Source organism: Hydractinia symbiolongicarpus, chromosome 8 (genome assembly GCF_029227915.1).
Source record: "Hydractinia symbiolongicarpus strain clone_291-10 chromosome 8, HSymV2.1, whole genome shotgun sequence".
NCBI lineage: Eukaryota > Metazoa > Cnidaria > Hydrozoa > Anthoathecata > Hydractiniidae > Hydractinia > Hydractinia symbiolongicarpus.
The window spans coordinates 19,957,817-19,973,169 of record NC_079882.1 but is presented as its reverse complement, the minus strand read 5'-3'; the positions used below and the strand labels follow the sequence as shown (position 1 = coordinate 19,973,169).

At 34.4% G+C, this 15,353-nt stretch overlaps 2 protein-coding genes across 2 annotated transcripts; one reads left to right on the top strand and one right to left on the bottom strand.

Annotated features, from left to right (window-relative positions):
* Positions 1-2,729: 2,729 nt before the first annotated feature.
* On the bottom strand, positions 2,730-3,737 carry LOC130653823 (putative nuclease HARBI1). The gene has a single exon (XM_057456328.1). It carries the CDS (start codon positions 3,735-3,737, stop codon positions 2,730-2,732), a length of 1,008 nt encoding a protein of 335 aa, XP_057312311.1.
* A 615-nt stretch (positions 3,738-4,352) lies between these two features.
* LOC130654145 (calpain-D-like) lies at positions 4,353-14,403 on the top strand. Its single transcript, XM_057456682.1, has 15 exons — positions 4,353-4,472; positions 8,238-8,319; positions 8,446-8,930; positions 9,126-9,322; positions 9,444-9,513; positions 9,641-9,754; positions 9,841-9,985; positions 10,205-10,283; positions 10,490-10,618; positions 10,977-11,129; positions 11,852-12,010; positions 12,102-12,271; positions 12,763-12,935; positions 13,540-13,718; positions 13,956-14,403. The coding sequence occupies exons 2-15, from the start codon at positions 8,277-8,279 to the stop codon at positions 14,122-14,124; spliced, it is 2,265 nt and encodes a 754-aa protein (XP_057312665.1). The 5' UTR covers positions 4,353-4,472; positions 8,238-8,276; the 3' UTR covers positions 14,125-14,403.
* Positions 14,404-15,353: the final 950 nt, after the last annotated feature.

Here is a 15,353-nt window from a genome sequence, read left to right as displayed (position 1 = left end):
AAACATTACTTACCACAACCTGATATTGTGTCCCTCAGCTAGTAATCTTTTTTAATGTTATTTTCAGCATAAACCTGATTACACCTCACCACTTGGAAACAAATTCATTTGCTTTCTATTTGGTCTTATCTTGACTAGCTACTTTTCTAGATATTGAACTTTGTCAGCTATAGAAATATTTTCTTGTAATCAGTAGGACTTTATGATGTCTTTTCTTGTACTTTCATTGCTTAGTAATGCTTTTTATTAAATTTTTCACTTTGAAAAAAACATGATACAGCTCCTCCGCCATTTTAATACGAACGGCTTTCTCCTTGTTCGTCACAGGCTCGCCGCCTCGCCAAAATGTTTTCTATAGCGCGCCAATCACCAGGTTTAATATCAGACCAGCCTCCTCCGGGACCATGTTCGTCTCGCGCCGTCCCCGATATAAAAAAATAGACAACAGGGGCTGGGAATGAGGTTGACGTATTTGATCTTTTCAGTAATGTGTTTTGCAACAAATATATTTTACATAATGATTTTTTTATTATGGTGATATCATTGTCCACGTTGTATTGTAAAAATTAAAATATACCTTGTTTCATTCCAGCGTAATTTATTGCGACCACAGTTAAGTGTTATGATTGTGACGTGCGGATTCTTTTCTACGATAAAGCAGCTAATATTGCCCCACCTTATTGAAGAATTAATATTATAACTGCTAATGGGTTCCAGATCTCTGAACACGTAGTCTCAGGCGTTTATCTGTTGTGTCTCTTTTATATCGCTTGCCACCCCCGTATAAAGAAAAATACAGCAGGCGCTGGAAACGGGGTTGGTATGTATAATTTAACAATTTTTTTCTAATCTAGATTATCTTGATAAGAAATTCGTAAGCAACGAATCACCTTAAACGTTTTAATTAAGCAGGAAAAACGGGCTGAACACAAATTTAGTGTCGCTTAAAAAGGCCGGGTAATAATTGCATTTTAAAGGTCCATTCCATTCGTCATACTAAGTTATTCTTCAGGCTCCTCAGATACTTAGAGCCTGATTATATGAGGCGGGTTGGCTCGGTGTTGGCTCGCCACATGCTCAGCATGATAAAATTAAACAGCTCGGCATAATGGCAGATCACTACAAAAAAATATTTGACATTATATGAGGTGAGTCAACCCGCCTAGGCGAGCTGGCTCGTTTTTTCAACCCGGGACGGGTTGGTTAGGTGGGTTGACTCGGTTCATATAATATCACTTTGCCGAGCCAGGGCCGGGTTGGAAATGACAAGCATGCGCATTGCCATCCAAAACAGAAGAAAAACAATAATGGCGAGCGAAGCAGCAGACAAGAAGTTTAAATGGACTTCAGAACTTGTGGAGCAGCTAATAAATTCCCTAAAGGAATACAAAGTCAATATGACATTTAATAATAAGGACTTTAATGCTGATAAACCTAAGCAGTATGAGGAAATTCGCGTAATGATGGCTCGAAAGAATATAGAGGACGTTGATCTTTTTGGCCCAGAAAAAACTACAATAATAACCAACGATATGTGTGAACAGGACAGGAGCAACATTATAGCTGCCATAAAAATCGAAAAAGGACTAATTAAAAAGGGGTATAATCGTGTTATGGAGAAGATTAAAAAAATTAGGCAAGCATTTTCAAGTGCCGTATTAAGTGGTTCTAGAAGTGGGTCTGGAAAATTAATAGTGGAGTATTACGATGAACTTGTTAGTATTTATGGTGGTTCAGCTTCCACACAGCCATTACGCTTTGGTTGTCAATCTGTAAATGTGACAAATTTTGGTTTTAGTACAGATTCTCCCCATGACGAGAATGATACAATATCAACTGGGGGTATGTCTACCTCCTCAAACACTGAGGATGTCAATGATGAGAATTTGGAAAGTGAAGTTATGCAAACTCCAGTTTTGAATAAAGGAAAGCAAAAGAGACCTCATGCAAAGGACCCTTTCCAACTAATTGACGACAAAAGGCAACATCTGGAAAAAAGTTTGTCTGCCAGACAGCGGGATCAGTTGTTATTAAAAGAAAGTAGAGAAGATGCAATGTTTCGTAAAGAGCTTTGTGATTCGATCAAGCAATCTAATGAAATGTTTGCAGGAGCGATACGTGCAATGAGTACCTCTTTCATTGAAGTAGCCGAAAGTATGAGAAGATCAGTTGAGGCTTTATCAAACTCTCCAAGGAGACAAACTTCACATAATATGGTTTACCCACACCTTACTTTTCCAAGTCAATCTAATAGTAATAACAATGCCCCCAATAAGGCAAATAGCCAAAGCACACAATCCAGTTCCACATACTTAGATTTTTTAAATTCCTAGACATTACAAACTTAACCATTTAATGTTTTGCCATGTATATTTATTAACATAAAGTTTTTGTTTTGTTTTTACATCATTAAAGCACCACATTAGTTAAGGTAAAGTAGTGAACTACTAATATATATTATATACGTATATAGTTAAAGTCCCAAATTTTGTTAAATGTGTTTTGTTTTACGAATAGAGTTTTCTTTGACTTGTAAGATATTACTGCACACTGGAATTTCCTTTTCGAGTTTCTTTTTCTATACAACCCCAGGAAACTTCAGTTTTAGTGTTTATTTGAAATTGCAACTTTTTAAAAACATAAAACATGCATAAACACAAACTTTAAATAACAAAAATTTCCTAATATATATATATCAATTATATAGTTCAGCAACAAGTCACTATCACTTAGTATGAGTCCGGCAGGTTTTGATTGATATATTCAGTCAATAATGATCTTATCTCGTGTCCTTCAGAAGTATTGCCTGAGTATATTGGGTCTGGAATGTTTTTGTTTAAGCTTTCATCATTCTTATGTTTTTCAATGTTAGCTGTGACTAGCTCTTCATCTATAACTGTTGTATTTATTTCACAGAAATTATGTAAAGTGAAACATGTCATAACAATCAGTGGTACAATATTCAAATCAAGGTCTATTTTTTTTGTTAAAATTCCCCATCGTCCTTTCAGTCTTCCAAAAGCACTCTCTATAGGATTACGTGCACATCTCAGCATTACATTGAAAATAACTTGACTGTTTGTCTTGCACGATTCATATTCTTTCATGCAATGTGGTAACAAGGGATATGCAGGGTCACCAATTAAAAAATTTGGAATTCTTTCATAACCAGGTAAAAGGGAACTGTGAGTTATTGGCAAGAGATTTTCCTTCATGTTTTTGCTGATCATTGAATTGGCAAATACTTTAGCATCATGGCAAGACCCTGGCCATCTGCAATCAACATCCATGAACATACCTCTGAAGTCACAAACAGCTTGGACATTAAGTGAAAAAAACTGCTTATAATTAAAATAATCTTGACTGCATTCTCCTGGTGTCTTAATTGGAATGTGTGTTCCATCAATACAGCCAAATGCCTGCACCATTCCATATTTTAATTCAAACTCTGATGCTTTTTTGTACATCTCTTCAGAAGTTTCAGGTAGTTTGATTAATTTCGGTGTCAGGTGCATAGTTATAGCTGCACACACCTCTTTAACCACTTTAGAAACAGTACACTGGTGTATCCCAAAAGAGTTTGCTGTCATCCAGATAGAACCGGTGTCCTTTAGAAAATATAAAACGACAGCAACTTTCTTTTCTAATGATAAAGCTCGGTGGTTAGGTGTATTGGATTCAGGTGTGAGAAAGGGTCTTAATTCATCGCAAAGTTTATTAAAATCTTCCTTACTCATACGAAAATTTTTTTTCCAATCAAATGGGTTGTTATAAAGCTGGTATGTATTGATCCACCACTGGTCGGTTCTCCCTGGCCTAAACCATACAGATCTTCGTTTACGTGGATTTCCCTGTTGGTGTTTCAAACGTTTTAAGAGTTTCCTTCGTTTTGTTAAAAAATATGTCAATATGTTCTGTATTAGGCGATTTCTTCGAAGCAATGACAAATACAGAACACCTTGGATTTGGAATAACAAACTATTGGCGACCAAAATACTTAATGATAATTTTGACTTAATTTCGCTTGTTTGTTTACATCTTGCATCCGCCATTTTTAAAAAATTACGCGCATTTTTTTTTCAACCCGGCAGCAGTGTAGGTCTTGACCCGGGTTGACTTTTCCCATATAATATGAAATTTTTTCAACCGGGTTGACCCGCCAACCGGGCCAACACCGAGCCAACTCGCCTCATATAATCAGGCTCAAGTTGGAATCGCAGAATCCATAACTCAACCTCGATCCCAGAGCTTTTTTTCTTTTTGTTAGTAACACTCGCCGTCCCGTTATAAAAAAGAGAAAGGTGCCCTGGGTAGTGGAGAGCGTACATCTATGGTGGAGAGTTTTGTAAACAAACCATCAGCTGAGATCAGCATAAATATTTAGATTTTCATCAAAATGCTGGCCTGCGAAAAAAGTCGAGAAACGATGCAACAGAACAGATAATAAAAGTTTTCAGTTAACTAGAAAACAGGTGATAACGTTTATTTATTGTAAGATAGTTTATGAAACGCCCAATGAGAAGAAAAAGGCTAGTTTGCTTCCCCGAGATTTTACTTTAAGCTAGCTGAACAAACTTGTATGTTCTATTATATACTTTACTCACACTTCTTCAAACGCCACACTCCAAGAACAATGGTTAATTAATGTAAAAGTCAGCACAAACCTAAATAAATTGTGCATTAGGTGTAAAACATTGTACAATATTGGCTGCATATCATTGTAAGGGGTTGCATATTTAAACTTCTGCTGAGAATGTGCAATATTTAGAGACTACCCAGAAACTAAATTTGACCTTATTTTGCTTTGGTCTAAAGCTCAGACAACCTACCTATTATAGAAATAGAGTGATAATGTTTCGAAGTTGGGGATGAGCAAATTAGGCCATGAGGGTGCAGACTCTCCAAAAATACCTGTATAATATGATGGCCATAAGCCAGGCAACATCAAAACAAGAATTGCCTGGACTAAATATGCCTTTCCTAGTGATAACAGTGTTCACTGACTGTTTAATAATAGCAGAAGATCAAGCCTTGTTTCCCAATTTCTGCACTAACTTTGACGGAAATCATAATTGCAAGTATACTGTGATGGTATCGCAAACAAACTTTGTTAAGAAAGTTTGTCGATGTAGAGTTTTCAAAAAGGCTTCATTTGATACAATTTGAAAGTCCACAATTCTATATTATTCCTAAGTTTGCCTTTTTTGTGGGAGTTATCTTGTGAAATGAGTGAATTTTATTCAAGAAGTCACCTGAGCTCACTGTTGGTACCCTGGTCTTAATTTTGGTACCATTTCTTAATGCCATTGTGATATTCTATATTTCTCACCGCTTCTTTTTGTTTTGTCTTTTCCAATCAATTTTCAGTAGTTCCCAAACCTGTCCCCTGAGCTATTTCTTGGCAAAGGACCATGATGCATATCCTTCAGCAATAAAAAACACTAGGAACACAATTATATAATTGGCATTAAGTTGTTTTATGGTCCTGAAAACAAATAGATACTTTTGCCGATCAGGAAATCCAGAAAAATCCAGCCGAACTCGAGCCATTTTTGCAAACATTACATCTTTTTTATGGTGGCCTTACGTTACAAGTCTATAAAGAAGCTATTATAGGCTATTTAGGCAATTTATATCTTTTAATTTGGCTATTACCTTGGTTTTGTTATTCTGTTGGATAGTCACAACCAGCTTCTTAGATAAAAACTTTCTCTCGAACCTACTTACAATAACCCTAGCGCATTTTTGAGTATCCTTTCGTTGTAGGCCTCAAATGTTTTTATTTTCAAATATAAAGTCAGATTTACAAATGATGGTGAACATTCTTGGAAAGAAGAAAAAAATATGTTACCTTATTGTAAAAATACGGTACTCTATATAGCAAAAAGAATGAAAAACCTTTCAGAAATAATTGTTTCTTATTAATCCTAGACTCACATTATTTTATTCTTATAATATATTTTTATTATGTTTTGGCAGAATTTCAGCTTCAACGTTCTAGTAAAAAAATTGTATATGTTGCTTTTACTTCTGCACCTTGCATTACTTTTTAACATTGCCATTTTTTATATAAGTAACCACCTTATACGAAACTTACCACTTATCTTCCAAAACAGAAAGAAACTTTTAAGAAACTCTTACTCATTGTAAAGATTGTAAGAAAGAAACTTTTTTCACACATGCCTGCTATTAATTCAATTCAACGATTTCAATGAACAGGCATTATTTTAAATGAAAAAGGCTGTTTTAATCCTTTCTTGCATCATCATCATCATTATCATCATCATCATTCTTGACTTAACGTCTGTTTTCGGGTTGGATGGGGTATATTAATAACCCTCTTCCAATCTGATCTAGACTGTGTTAGATCTAACCTCAACTTCCTTTGTATCAAGTCTGTCCTTATAACCTTCTGCCAAGTCTTTCTTGGTCTGCCTCTGGGATTTGCCCCAGGAACTATCAAGTCTCTACACTCTCTTACCCAATTATCCCCCTCCATTCTTTACAAGTGCCCCAGCCAAGTCAATCTTCTTAACTGGATAACATCTTTAATTCTACGGATACTTAGCCTGCTTCTTAGCTCTTCTGAACTCTTTCTGTCTCTCAGACTGGCGTTACATAGCCACCTAACCATTCTCATATCATTCCTTTCTAAACGGTCAAAATCTTCCTGCTTTACTGCCCATGTCTCACTACTGTACAACATAACACTTCTTACACAGGCCTCATTGCATATGATAAGTCTCTTTGTTGTGTCAAAATCATGTTTTTGATTAAATATGCATCTTATAGACCCTGCCAAAACTAGGAGACTTTTACCAGTCTGCTTGTTTTCTTAGAAAGAAAAACATATATACATTCTTCAGTCATTTCAGTCATGCTTAATTTAGCTGGTATCCACATCTGCTTCATAAGTTGTGACACAGGCTTACTTTTGATAAATTAAAGGATAGAGGCTAAAAAACGAGCTGTTAATTTTTAACTTTAGTGACTCACATGAAAGTCAAGCTAATAGCGGCAAAAAAAGACATGAGCAAAAACAACATCTAAAGACATCTTAAATATCCCATTTAACATCCAATTATATATAATTGAAAATGACATTGTAATTGATCTCCATAATTTATTTGACATAAGCATTTACCATGCTATTAAATCAGGCCTTTTAATAAAATAAATCTTAAATTTTTTTTAATTGCCAGCTAGCTATATTCTAAATTTTGTATAGAAACATACAAGATTAATGCATATAACGCCTGTTTAAGCAATTACCTTGAGGTATTAATTACCTTTTCAAAGGAAGTTACATAACTTTTTATCAAATATTGCATGTCATATTGTCTTTGTTTTCATGTCAAATCAAACTTTTGATTTACTGATATTTAATATATTTCACAGTCCTTAGCTCCTTTTAGTGCCAAAAAGAATATTGTTTCTTTCTTCAGAAAATAGCAATAAAAAAGTAGCAAATTCATCATAACAAAAGTAATTGTTCATAAACGGGTTGTCTTTACAGTTGTGAAGTGTGTACAATTTCTTGTACTTGATCTTTAGAGTGGTCTATTTATTACACACCTCCATTCAAATGCACAAGGGTGGAGGGTAGCCTCCATTTTGGAGATCTTACTTGAACCATCTCGTGTACAGAAAAAAACTTGTCTTTGCATAAAGTTTTTGATGTGAACTTGAATTAGAAATCTCTTGCTCAAAAATATTTATCATAAAATATATTGTCATCTGTTCGTCTGTAGAGTTATTTATAGCCATGGCACATTAACAAATGTATGAACTCACCTTCATTGCGAGTAAGTGATACCCACAATCAAAGTATAACCAAAACCAGTAGTACATTTTAAGCTCCTAATTGAGCTACAAAAGTAGTGCAAACACTGCAATTGCTCAACTGTTTTAGATATCAATCCTATTCTCAAAGTATAATCGACTGATGGCACTGATGGCCTTGTGGTGGAGCGTTCACCTTAGTGCACAAGCTGGTGGGTCCAATCCCTGTCCAAGCCATGCCAGAGACTATAAAAGTGTGAATTGTTCCTTTCTGCTTAGTGTTCAAAAATAGAATAGAATTAAGATTTTGCCTCCATCAATTTGGAACGTGACATCTCTGGAAAAACTGTGCATGTATATCAAATAATTGATATATTAATACATTTATTATGATTTTTTTTAATTTTACAAGATCCCTTGTCTCTTATTTTTACCATTCTGTTTGATATTTTTAGCATAACAACATTGTCATGGTCAGTTACTTTAAATGAGTTATGGCGGAAGCAGAAAGCTCAAAGGATGTGAATACAAATCCAGGTATGACCTTATGCTTTCATTATTTTGAATAATACATGAACTGAAAATTCGAATTTAGTAAAAGTTAGAATCTTTTTTTTTTTTGGTTTGAGGTTTTCATATTATTAACTCCAGAAATTTTTTTAGGTGATGAATGGACTTGTTCTCACTGCACTTTAACAAACGCTTCAAGTGAAGTGAAGTGTATTGTGTGCTATAACAACAGACTTGTGGTTGGAGAGAAAGAAAATATACAATACACTCCAGAAGAAAATCTCTTGCCAAAATTTCAGAATAATGTACTTGTTACATTCTTTCAAGATGCACGTTCAAAAGCATCTAAGTTTTTCATTGACCCGATTGCTTCTAGCCATGTGCCAAACCTTTTTGTATCTAAAGACTGTAATCTACTCGATTTAGCATGTAACAATAACGAAAAAAAGGAAGATTTTTATGAAACACAAGTTAAAAATGATAGAATATTAGAAATAGAAAAAAATAATTTTGTAAAAAATGATGTTGGGAAAAACATGTACTCAAAGCAGACCAGCAAGTTATCTGAAAATTTAAGATTGAACCAAGAAGAAATTGCTCTTGAAAAGTGGAAGGAAATTGTCAATTTTTGCAAGGAGGTAAAAACTTTTTGTACTTTTTATTGTTTTTGGTTGATATTTTTATATATAAGTTAGTTTTGATTTATGCAATTCATTTAGAGCTTATCTAGATTAGTGAAAAAAAAAGATTGGCATTTTTGACAATGTTGTTCTTCAGTGATATCTAAAAACATGCATGTGAAAAGAGTGTATAGTTGAAATTAATTTGTTTAGACACAGATAAATTTCATCGATGACTCTTTCCCACCTGCCAACAAATCTCTTACCTATACTGGGGCACCATTCTCTAAAGTCAGTAAATGGTTACGTCCGAAACAAATATCAACAATGAGCGGAAAGAAAACAGCATGGCAGGTGTTTCGATCTCCAAGGCCATCTGACATCATTCAGGGAACTATTGGAAATTGTTGGTTAGTGTAAAATTTACCAGTTCTTCAATTTTTAATCATTTTAAAAATCATGTAATGTGTGTGTTCTTGACGTATGTACTTAAAGCTTTACCAAAATTTTGCAATGCTATCCAATTTATAGGTTCCTTAGTGCTTTAGCAGTGGTATGTGAAAAACCTGAGTTGCTTGAAAAAATTATGATAACTAGAGAAGTAAGTGTTAATGAGAAGTAAGTAAGGATTAATCCAATAATTTAAATTACTTAATCATTGATAGTCCAATGAGCAAGTGCACTATATTTTTTTTGGTAACGAGACAACACATTTTATTTTGCTGTAGATATGCGAAGAAGGTGTATATCAAGTTCGTATCTGTAAAAATGGCAAATGGGTTATTGTTTTGGTGGATGATTTATTACCTTGTGATCGCAACGGAAAACTTGTCTACTCGCAGGTTAGTTCTTTTTCATTCATATAATTCTAACTTTTTCGGTAAAGTTTCTTTCTGACATATCATTCTGTTTATTCATTTATTTCTAGGCTGATAGAAATCAACTTTGGGTTCCATTAATTGAGAAAGCTGTTGCAAAATCAGTTGGATGTTATGAAGCATTAATCGCTGGCCGATGTATCGAAGGTTTGCAACTGATCACTGGTAGTCCTTGTGAAAGTATTGTCCTCAGAAGTAAGACACAAATTTTCTGCTTGTTTGTTGTAATGCATGTCTAAGTAAATTAGGGTTAATTACTATCTATTTTTTATAGTTTAAAAATTAGCTGTACCAGTCACTGAGAAGTATTTAAAATTAAAAAGTAGACAAAGCATCCTATCATCAAAAAATTATATTGTCAACAAAAAAGTTTGTTTCATAAAAATTTATTCTTGTCATCAAAAACTTTCTTAGATAAACCTGGAGATGCCCCAGAAGATGCAGTTGATAAGGATTTAGTCTGGGCAAGACTTCTGAGTTGTCGCAACGCAGGGTGAGCTACAAAATTTGATGTGTATTTAAGTATGAGATATAAAAACTATTTTTATAAGTCTACACTATGCAAGTCCAAAGAAAATATTTCTGACCCGAAAAATCACCTCTATATTGCACTGTATAATAAAATATAATTCAACCTCTTTGTCCAATCTGATTAAAAAATTTAACAAAAAATAATGAGCATGTAACTTTTATGCAAAGGTATTTGATGGGTGCATCATGCGGTGGAGATATTTCAGATGCACATTTAATGGCTTCGTATAAACAAGTTGGATTGGAAGCACAACACGCGTATTCCGTACTAGATGTTCAGCAAGTGGAAACTAACAGGTAGGCAGGACTGGCGATCAACAATGTTTGTTGTAGTTTTATTAAAAAATTTAAATAAGAAAAGAGTTTTTCGACAATATTTACCTTGATTTTCCACCTACGATATTTCCTTATTGAACCCGGTTGCTGGCCGTCTGCTATCGTAACCTGAACGAAGTTTAACACTGTCAAAAATGGATTTTAATTCTCTTTTATTTTGGTATCCCCTCAATATCTTAATGGTTAAAAGACAGCATGTCAGTATTTAAGTCTTGCTAAGATGCCAATAGGCTTACTTTGGAGTCTGAGGGTTAAATTTTAGCATTGTGACCATAACTAACTAGTTGGAGTCTGTATGTTTAAAAAATGTTTTTTACAGGCTTATAAGACTTCGTAATCCATGGGGACGAGGTTCTTGGACAGGGGCATGGTCTGATTATTCACCTCTTTGGACGGACACACTACGGAATTTGTTACGCGCTCATGGCTCAGACGAAGGTGTATTTTGGATCTCGTTAGAGGATATGATCAAGTAAGATTTTTTTGTGTTCATGCTACATATTTGAAGAAATTCAGTTACTATCTATATGATATGGATTTCTGTAAACTTAACATTTAACCAATTTTGTAACTAGTTCAGCCTGAATTAAGAGAAAATACAATGTCTCACAGTTTTAGATAGGTCTAAAATTTGTGATGACAGAAAATATCTGCTATTACTTAAATATGACATCATAATTTATGCAATATAATTAAATCCGTAATCTCTTAAATGTGAATATCTTGAGAACGAAAAGAGCTTTTCAAAAAGACCTGTTAACCAACTTTTCAAGCTCTATAATATAAGTCCAACATCATATTATATACGTTGGGTTTCCTTTAACCTCGATTTTACCGATTTTCCTGTATATTCGTCTAATTACTTATAAAAATCCAAGGATTAGGAAAAACTGTCAGTACTTTTTATTCAGCGTCTTTTTACGCAGGTGACATGTGAAACACATTTTTTTATCTATGTTACTGAGTTTAACGAACCTAATTTTCATCTATTTTCTAGCACAATCACAAGTTTGTGTTTCATTTCACTGTTTTTTAAGAAAATCTGTCTTTAACAAAGACCAGCCTTAAAAAGCTTGAAATTTTTTTGGATATTGGTAAAAGAATGAATAATTGAATATGAATCTAAATTTTACAGACCATACTGATTTTATAAAACTAGCTTAAGTGTTTATTTTCTTTTTGTTTCTGTGCTAGATATTTTGATTGTGTTGATGTTTGTAAGTATCAGCGTGAGTGGACGGAAGTAATGTTGGAAGGAACGTTTGCATCACCAACAAACCATGGACAAGTCTGTCACATCACTGTATTTGCGCCAACAGAGATTGACATAACTTTATTTCAGGAATCTAATAGGTATTATACTAAATATAATGCACATCTACAAAAGTTGAACCAACTGCAAACCAACATATCAGATTATAAGCTTTCACTTTATTTTTTGTAGAGGTTCACAAACAGAGTCCTTAGCTAGTTTGGATCTTTGGATTGGTGTGTTTCGAGCAACGTCTGGAACAGCTGAACCTAAACCAATCAAGTATATAGCTCACAGTGATCGCAAGTTGAAGCCATCTGTTTTATGCAATGTCTTCCTTGACGTTGGTGAATATCTCATAGGTTGGTATTCTTTGTGTAATCCAGAGGGTAAAAATCTCGAAAAATTTCGAGATTTATCCCCCCCCCCCTACATTGGGTAAAAACGCATCCTTTATACAAATCTCATCCTTGTTAATCATGATCGACAAACAGTCCCCCACCAGGTTGCAGCGACCCTGCTTGGTAATAAGTCGAAGTTAATCTTTCCCGGAAAAACTTTAAACTCAAAACCTATCAGAAACTGTCAACATTAAAGAACTTCTGAAACTGCGCCTTTGCCAGGTTTCTCATAAAAACAAAACAGCATTTATGCCTATTTATATAATTTCTACATTTTAAATAATTCTGTTGTACCTGTGCCTACTATATTGTTATTACTTTACTGATTTACTGATATCCTTTTTTTGAAAAAATAAATTTTTGCTAGTTGATGATGCGTGTTAGAATCTAGGTTTCAGTGCGCAAAAGCATAAGTAGTAACTTTTTATATATTCTAATTTTTCTTATTTTAGTACCAGCTGCTTTCAACCATTGGAACAGTGGTGTGACGTACACCAAACCGTTAAATTATGTCTTATCAATACATAGTTCCAAAGCTGTACTGACTGATCATATACCGATGACACGGTATTCGTACTCAGACGCTTTGTTTCTTATGGTAGAAAAGTTAGGTCGAAAGCACCAGGTTTGTACTTCTGCCTTCCATATACATCAGTAGTGTCACCGAGTCAAAAATAACCAACTAATTGCATGTTTAAACTCAAGCAGAGCTGAGTTGTTCTATTTTCATTTGATTACACCGATTATACCCGCCCGTCACGATCGGATGTCAGATCGGGTTGAACTATTCACAGTAGGAATAGCTGTGCCATGAAAAACCTCATTGTGTTGTGGATAAGAGTGAACATTTTTGTGCGTTAGAAGCCACTCCTGCGTCGTAAATATTTATTTCCGATTCCCGAAAGTTGCGAAATTTATTTTTACGACACGATAAAGAAGTTAAAAATCATTTTTTTATAACTTTTCGTTGGTTCGTTCGTTTCACAAGTTAGATATCACTTCGTAACAAAATATACTAAAAAGAAAAATACGTTTGTGAAAAAAGAAAAAGGAAACAGAAAAATAGATATTTGTGTAATTACATCAGTAGTTGAACGCAGGGGCGTTCACTTCTATTTTATTTTGAATAATTAGGTGCTAACATATGCACCATGAGAAACGAGCGGCGTTGACCTGTAGCAGACCTTTAATTGGGATAGCTGAGATTTCTTGATGCGTATTTTTTGTAGGGCATAGAAGGGGTGACGTGTTATTACATGTCACATAAACTTGCTGGTCTCATCGTGGCTGCAGAGAATCGCCGTCCTGATGTCCACCTCCTTGTAGATTGTGATTGCAATAAAAGTTTCAATGTCGTGTCAACCAGAGGATCTTTGGTTACAAGTGATTGTGTGCCGCCCTTAAGAAGGTATTAAATTCAGTGACAATTCCCAACTATGCTGCTCGTTCTTTTCAAAGGCTAATTTAAATAGACTAGTTGTTAGCCTGTGAAGAAAACCACAGGTTTGCACGTCAACAAATCATTTAATCTACGGGGGACACGGAATGAACCTTCTTCACTTTTGGTCATCCAGGGGTCATGTTACACTGTCTTCTCTCTTTTTCGCATCTCCTAATATATACATATGTTTTTTTTCTATTGTAGACAAATTTTAAATGTGCTTACGCAGTTAGAAGGCACCGATGGTTACTCGGTGTGCCATCAATTAAAATTTCGTATATCACAAGCGAACGCTTTTGGTGGTGATGGCTCCCATCAAGACCCTTTATTGAAAAACGGATTGGCTGAAATCCACAATCCAAGAGAACTATAGCCCTGTGTTTGCATATCTAGCAAGTAACATTTTCAGGTGCTGAAGTTTTGGTTTGTTGTTGGTTGTATTATTTTAGTGTTTTCGTTACTTTTTTGTTGATATTTTTATTGTTTTGTCAGAACCATCAAATCGTGGAAGTGACGCGTTTGAAGAGGTTTTTTTATCCATAGTTACGTTAAGAATTGTAAATATTTCATTTATTTATATAATAATAAACATATTTTCTTTTTTAGATTTTTTACTAAAAATCGATAACAATATACCCTTTTGAATATGAAATGCTAGTTTGTTTTCTTTTTTCTGCGCATTCTTTCGAACGCAAACCGAGAAGGATCAATCATAGCATAATTTAAAGACAGAATAACTCAAGCAAAACTTAAATACAACAAACGACTTAGCTGAAACGCATGTTACTAACGCTTAAACGACAAAATAAAATGTAAAATATGGGTGCTACAATCATGACATCTACCTCTTGTAAAACGGCGAAAAACAAAAAAAGAGCCTGCGGACTTTAAATTCGGAATTAATTATGCTTAGTTCATAAAACTTGGCATGCATGTATGTAGAAAGATTCAAAACAAATACGTAAAAAATAATTTGGTGACGTCATTGAAGTCGGAAATGACGTCATATTTCAGGATCACAATTTCGTTCAAATACGGTCTGTGTTTTATCCCATTCATGTTTAAAGATCCATATGTTTCCTCAGTAACCACCTGGTGACAAAAATACATGTAATAAATAATTATATAACCAACACAACACCTTACAACATTCATAGCTGTATTTCAGCTCTTTTTAAAATTTACAAAATGTATCATCGTCCAAAAAATGCAAAAGACTCCGCAAACAAAGTATGAAGTTTTCGAAAAAATAAGGAGTAAGGAAAATTATAGGTAGAAGACACTTATTACAATTTGGCTGTTATTCTGGTAGAACTACTTTACTAGTCAGAAGATTATGCTGGAAAAGGAGACAAAATTTTGCAAAATAAACCGTTCAGATCATCCAAAAACGATGTAATTATGCATTTTTGCAAGTTGCTGCTAATCACTTTTTATTTGATGCGAAAAATTTCCCAGATTTGGAATAACAAATAGTTGTTATTTGTGTCCTCAGGACTGAAAAAGGTTAAACATTTTATCTTTGGCGATCTGATGAAAAAATGATATCCCAATCAGCACGACGCAAGTATCACACGTGAAATATTCAGGGAGCTGAGGTAG